The sequence below is a fragment of the Dunckerocampus dactyliophorus genome, chromosome 6 (assembly GCF_027744805.1).
Source record: "Dunckerocampus dactyliophorus isolate RoL2022-P2 chromosome 6, RoL_Ddac_1.1, whole genome shotgun sequence".
Taxonomy (NCBI): domain Eukaryota; kingdom Metazoa; phylum Chordata; class Actinopteri; order Syngnathiformes; family Syngnathidae; genus Dunckerocampus; species Dunckerocampus dactyliophorus.
Genome location: NC_072824.1, coordinates 7,106,501 through 7,112,500, shown reverse-complemented (window position 1 = coordinate 7,112,500; position 6,000 = coordinate 7,106,501). Strand labels below are relative to the sequence as shown.

At 46.1% G+C, this 6,000-nt stretch overlaps 2 protein-coding genes across 5 annotated transcripts in view; one reads left to right on the top strand and one right to left on the bottom strand.

Moving 5' to 3' along the window:
* ppp3r1b (protein phosphatase 3 (formerly 2B), regulatory s1ubunit B, alpha isoform, b) overlaps window positions 1-2,851 on the top strand; it is a 10,399-nt gene extending 7,548 nt beyond the window's left edge. Inside the window, exons 2-5 of one of the 2 annotated variants that reach the window (XM_054780018.1) lie at window positions 22-198; window positions 276-335; window positions 998-1,182; window positions 1,259-2,851. In XM_054780018.1, coding sequence (XP_054635993.1) covers window positions 22-198; window positions 276-335; window positions 998-1,182; window positions 1,259-1,306 — 470 coding nt within the window. In that variant the 3' untranslated portion in view covers window positions 1,307-2,851. The remainder of the gene's footprint in view (window positions 1-21; window positions 199-275; window positions 336-997; window positions 1,183-1,258) is intronic. The other variant, XM_054780017.1, reaches the window with a different exon arrangement.
* Window positions 2,776-5,732, bottom strand: etaa1a (ETAA1 activator of ATR kinase a). 3 transcript variants are annotated; one of them, XM_054780016.1, is made up of 6 exons: window positions 5,313-5,730; window positions 4,819-4,928; window positions 4,637-4,707; window positions 4,443-4,555; window positions 3,150-4,282; window positions 2,776-3,024 (listed from the first exon to the last, which is right to left on the bottom strand). In XM_054780016.1, the coding sequence occupies exons 1-6, from the start codon at window positions 5,492-5,494 to the stop codon at window positions 2,897-2,899; spliced, it is 1,737 nt and encodes a 578-aa protein (XP_054635991.1). In that variant the 5' UTR covers window positions 5,495-5,730; the 3' UTR covers window positions 2,776-2,896. The 3 variants fall into 3 exon arrangements, with proteins under 3 accessions (XP_054635991.1, XP_054635989.1, XP_054635990.1); XM_054780014.1 differs by having other exon boundaries at window positions 4,443-4,707; window positions 5,313-5,732; XM_054780015.1 differs by having other exon boundaries at window positions 4,443-4,707; window positions 4,819-4,947; window positions 5,313-5,462.
* Window positions 5,733-6,000: the final 268 nt, after the last annotated feature.

Genomic DNA, 6,000 nt, shown 5'->3' with positions numbered 1-6,000 from the left:
GTCCCCTCTCGCCACTTACAGTCGACGCTGACGAGATTAAGAGGCTCGGCAAGAGATTTAAGAAACTGGACCTGGACAACTCGGGCTCACTGAGCGTGGAGGAGTTCATGTCACTGCCCGAGCTGCAGCAGAATCCACTGGTTCAACGCGTCATCGACATCTTTGACACAGACGGGAATGGCGAGGTGGACTTTAAAGGTAAATGAGTCCATTAATCACCCTTCCCTCACTGATACCCAGCACACATTTGACTTTTTGTGTTTTTGTGTGGTCAGAGTTCATCGAAGGCGTCTCTCAGTTCAGCGTCAAAGGTGACAAGGAGCAAAAGTTACGATGTAAGTATCAGCTGTTACTTAGGAACTCATCGTCGATGTACTGAATGTGGATTTATTAGGTTTACTCGGACAAAGATACCAGACATTTGAAATAAAAATCTGCGTTAACAACAACGTGAAAACACAAATACGCTAACTTCACTCGCTTCATCTTGACTAAATATACACTACAAACACCATTTTTTTTGTACTTCAAAATGCTTCCTTTTCTTATGTTGTGAAGCCTCCAGCAGCCCATTTAGGCAGCAAAGTAGTTGTCCTGTGCTGGTAGCAGCCAAATAATGAAAGGACTCCCATTGTTGTGTCTTAGTTGTTGCACTTATAAGCTTACACATGTCTTTTGAGTGCATAGAGTGCACTCACTGCGAAGCACTGTATGTCAAAATGCAGTAGGCTACACTGTCAATTCCCCAATGTTGCACTCAAAACGCTACGCAGGAGAAGGGGTGGGACTAACTTGAAGTAGTGGCGGCTGAGGAGCAACCCGAAGAACCTGTAGGAGTGCGCAATGACAGTAATGGATTTTGGACAGCACTACAATAAAATTCACACCCAGGACTTAAGTATACAGTCTACACAGTATACTTATTTAAGTGTACTCCATTTGAGACACTGGTGCGCTGCAAGCTCACTGACTAACGCGGTCCTCTGTGTGATGACAGTCGCCTTCAGGATCTATGACATGGACAAAGATGGCTACATCTCCAATGGCGAGCTATTCCAGGTGCTGAAGATGATGGTGGGCAACAACCTGAAGGACACCCAGCTGCAGCAGATCGTGGACAAAACCATCATCAATGCTGACAAAGACGGCGATGGCAGAATATCCTTCGAGGAGTTCTGTGCGGTCGGTCCATCACGCTGAACGATGTCACGCTGTGTGCGGCGTGACCTGTGACCTCACTTCCTGTCCTCTCCTGCAGGTGGTGGGTGGATTAGACATTCACAAAAAGATGGTGGTGGACGTGTGACGGCCTTCCCCGCCGCCGTTTACCCAAGTTCTGCTTGAAGACGTCGTCCAGTGAAGAGCCCCTCCCCTGACTCCGCCCCCTCACAAAGCCAAACTTTTACAGCCAACAGGAAGTCGGAAGGCTTTTCTCCACCAAGCCAGCGACTGTGTTTGGTGGCGTGTGTGTGTGTTTTGTATTTATTTGGAGGTGTAGAGGTCTGCGTGCCAACAGGAAGTGTGTGATGCTCTGCTTGTGTTTGTGTGATTGAATCCTAATCAACACTTTAACTAGCATGACACAACTTTTGTGTTCCTTTTAGTCGCACGTCGTCTACAGCTCACCTCTGCAGTGTGTGTGTGTGTGTGTGTGTGTGTGTGTGTGTTGGAGCAGATGGCGTGCACGTGGGCGCAGGATGACAGCAAGTTTTAGTTGTGTACAAACGGTGTTTTTTCTCCTGCTGCTGAGGTTTTCTACTTGTGGCATTTTTCAGAGCAACTTTTTTTCTTCTTTTTCTGGGTGTGTGCACGTGCACGCCGTGCAGCTGAACTGCTCTGCCTACTGCTCGCATGTCAATCAGGTTTGCAACCTTCTAGATGTTTCAGGTTTACAAGCTTGGGCCGCTTCATAAACCTCACTTTTGTTCTTCTTTTAACTAATGGACACGTGTCGCCTCTGTCACGCACAGGAAGTCATGACTAGGTGATGTCATCGAGCGAGAAGAACCGCTGCCTCTGATTGGGCAAAGTGGAACAGGGATTTCATAATAAAAGTCTTACTTTGGATTCATGTTAACTGCTCAGTCAGTGGTCATGTGACAGCGTGGTCACGTGACAGAGCGGCACACGTTCCTCCTGTGAAATAAGCTCGCTGCACGTTGGCATGATGTTTGCATGTGTTTTTGCACGCGTGTGCGGTTTATGCATCAGGCCCTGGTCTCACGTGATTGTATGTCATGAGCCAAGAGGCGTGTGCACGTCACCACGGCAACAACAGTAACAAATGAGCGAGGCTGTTGGCTCATTTCACGCAATACTGTGGGACTGTTGTGTTTACATGTGAATAATATTAAAGATAGTGATAAATATGAACATTTCAAACACACCGTGTTGCCAATGAAAGGTTAATGTAGAAACACGTGCGCGCTCTCGTCCTCTTTGGCTTGATGGCTCTTTTTGTACGTTTGTTAGGAAGTCTTGTAAGTCTGGAGGCCGCATGGAGTCACTCGTTAGATTTTTACTGCCTCACTTCATGGAACAATAAAGTTGTCAAACTATCTGTCTTCATTTTTATATTACAATGTATTTTGTATTAAAATTGCAATTTAGTATACAGTAATTTAGTCACAAAGGTGATTTACATGAACAGGTGTAGTGCAGCGTTCCATCCAGAAGGGGATCATTGTGTTAGGATGTAATGAACAGGTGCATGATGGGGAAATTAAAGCTTCTTGGAAGAACTTTAGAAAAATTTATGATGAATAATGTCAATGAGTCTTTAAGGCAGTTTTTTTTACTTCAACTGTTCATATAACCAGAATAAAAGATGACAACGTACAGGTAGTGTTCATGTTGGAAGAGATTTAAAAAGGAAATAAAAAGGGCAGGTAAGCCTTCATACAGGCCATGTGACTCCCTTCCTGGGCTCTTTGAGGTCACGGACCTCCTGCAGGCGACGTCGGCGCCGCTCCAAGGCTTGCTGCTTCTTCAGCTCGATCTCAGCTGCCGAACATTCAGCAGCAACTATCCAGAGAGCAATTATTTCATTATGCTGAATAGCATCTATTATAAAATTATATAGAATTATATAATATATATTTTTACATTAAATAAACGTTTTCTCCATCACCAACTTAAAATGGTCTTACCTTTGTTGGTCACCATGGAAACGGGGTTGCTGGGCCTCTTAAAGGAAAACTGATGGGCAGGTCCTCCATGTCGGGGCAAAGTCAGTGCTGATGCTGTCGTCATGGTGATCACCTGGCTTAGCATGGAGCTGCTGGTGGCCTGAGAGCTTCCAGAGTAATCTTTCACTTGACCATTTGCTGTTGCTGGAGGGGTGGAGCCACAGATTCCAGGCACGTGATTGGAAGCTTTCTGGTTCTGGGGCTCCCAGATCCTACTGGTCGGCTTTAGGGGGTCTCTGTGGCTACTTTGACTGGGCGGGCGACTGTTCTGGGAGAACCTCTTGATCTGGTTCTCCACATCCTCACACAACTCACACAGCAGCTCGTCATCTGCCGGGTCATCCCAAACTAGCTCAGATGAGAAGATGGAGTCCAATTCGTCCTCGAGGAAGTCAGAGTGGGAGGGGACCGGTGAGGAGTGTTTCTTTGATGCTGTGGAAACAGATGTGTTGCATGTTGCAGGATAGCTTGGACAATGTGACTTGTTTGACACATCCCTTCCTGCTGCTTTGGAGCTCAAATGTTGAAAAGAGGGGAAGTTTGTGGGAAAATCTGAAGTGCTTCCCAGTTTAAAAGTTCTTCTCCCCTCTGATTGGCAGATGACTGGAAGAGGCTGCAGTGCTCCCACCTGGCAGGAGGCCTTCTGGGTGGAGCAGTGCTTTGGAACACTAAAGCTCTCTGGGTTTTGAGTCATCTCAACCAGTAAGGAGTCGTTGAGCAGGTCATCGTCCTCCCAGTCGTCCACAGCAGAAGGGGAGACACGTCGAGGCGTCACAGGAAATTTTTCAGTAGTGTGAATCGACCCAAATGAACTCAGAACCCGGCTGGTGTGCTGAGTGGGTTCATCAAACAGGAAGTCCAGGTCTGTATGATGCCCTAACTCCACTCCTGCCTTCTGGATGGGACACAGAGAGGACATGTGGTTCTGAAGGTGGTCCTCTGAGTTGGACTCATGTTCTGACAGCAGCTGCATGGTCTTCTGGTTCTGGTTCTGGTTCATCTCCTCCTCCTCCTTCTCCTTGTCGTCGTCATGATGAAACAAGTTGAGGTCAAACTGCTTGGCCAGCTTCAGCAGGTCGTCTACGCCATTAGACCTGTCATCGTGGGAAATGCCACAAACAAAATGTCTGACCCAATGAGTGATATTGGACTGAACAAGTCATTATGCGGGCTAAGATGGCCACAAAATGGTCTGTGTCTCTGTCTAAAATGGTCACAAACAAAGATAGTGAACGATGGCGAGTAGCAACACACCTTGGTGATTTCCTCCTGTTTTTTGGAGGCTGAATGTCCGGCGTGCACGGGATGGCGGCACTGTCGCCGATCCACTGCTGCAAGGTTGGCTCAGCGACCTCCGGCCTGCCGTGCTGCAGTGAAGACTTGTGACATGAAACCACCAAACACGCCAACAAAATGGCAGCAGTGTGTAAAGGGGAGATGTCACAGACCTTGGGGGCGATCCTGTTGACGATGTCAGAGATGCTGACGACTCCTGCGCCGTGTTTCTTTGCTCGTTTGCCTGACGACAGGAATGCATCAAAAAGATGAGATGATGCCAGCAGTTTTCAACACATGCAAATTAGATTAGATAGAACATTTTAATGTTTAAAAAGGACACAGAAAGGTTTACCAAGTCTCTGAGGCGAAGGTGACGTGGCGTCCCAGATTATGTCATGATGGACATCAGAGTCGTATGAAGACTCGCTGCTTAAAGTACCAGAAACTCTGGACCTGCTGATCCTGGTGGGAGTCTTAAAGTCTGCAATCATTCACATTTTTACGGCTTCACTAACACCAGGCTTCTACTGACACATGTTACATGAAGATCATCTGCGCACTTCAGCATCTTTGATGGATAACTAACCACATTACAACCATTATGGTGTGAGTTCATCTTGATGTCAACATTTAAATATATTAAATTAAGTTTTAGTGTCGTTCATCGATGCCCGATTCAACTCCAAACTATCATTTGTACGAAATTTAAGTAGTTTGACGACAAACCGCGTGTATACTTTTAATGGGAACAAGGGACGTATTGGTGTATTTTAATGTAGCTTGGCACCAGCTGCTTTCATGCACGACGGCGGCTTCTAATAACAAAAAATAAACAAAGTTACTGACCGGCCTTTGGAGAGTCCAACTCTGTCGATGTCTGCTGAGTCTGTCGCAACGTTCTGCTCAGGCGGTTCGTTTTGGTCTTTGGAGCTTGTTCGAAAAGCGAGCCTGTTGTTCCACGGTGTCCCTTCATGACATCGAACATTCAGGAGTGGATTCTTAAGTTGAAAGAAAACAAAGTCCGACATTGCAATCAAGGTACACAAGTTTTGAAAGCCCCGCCATCTTGAAGAAGGCCGATAGTGGCCATTGCGCCTGCGCCAAACTCCTTTTCGTTGCCTTTTTTTAGTGCGACGTCACAGTCGTCCGTCTTTCCCAAATTAACAAAATAGATTCTAGTAAAATTTGCTTCGTCATTTCCACTGTCGTCTCACTTTTATATGTTATTTATATGCTATTTTATATGTCGTTAAAAAACATAACATAACATTGTGGTGGACACTTGGGGGCATGTCTCTCACCCAGTCAGGAGTCGACTGGGGGCGTGGTTAGAGTCCAGGTTTGGGCGCGCAAGTGTTAGCGCTATAAAGGAGATGTTCCATCTTTTGTGAAGTCAGTTGTGTGCAGTTGGAGAATAAAGTTCTGCATGAGACCAAACCTTGAGTCTTCCTTACAACTGCCACAACATAACATAACAAAAAAATAAAATAACCAAATCAAAAGTTTCATTAACTAGGGGTTTTCCATTAGATTC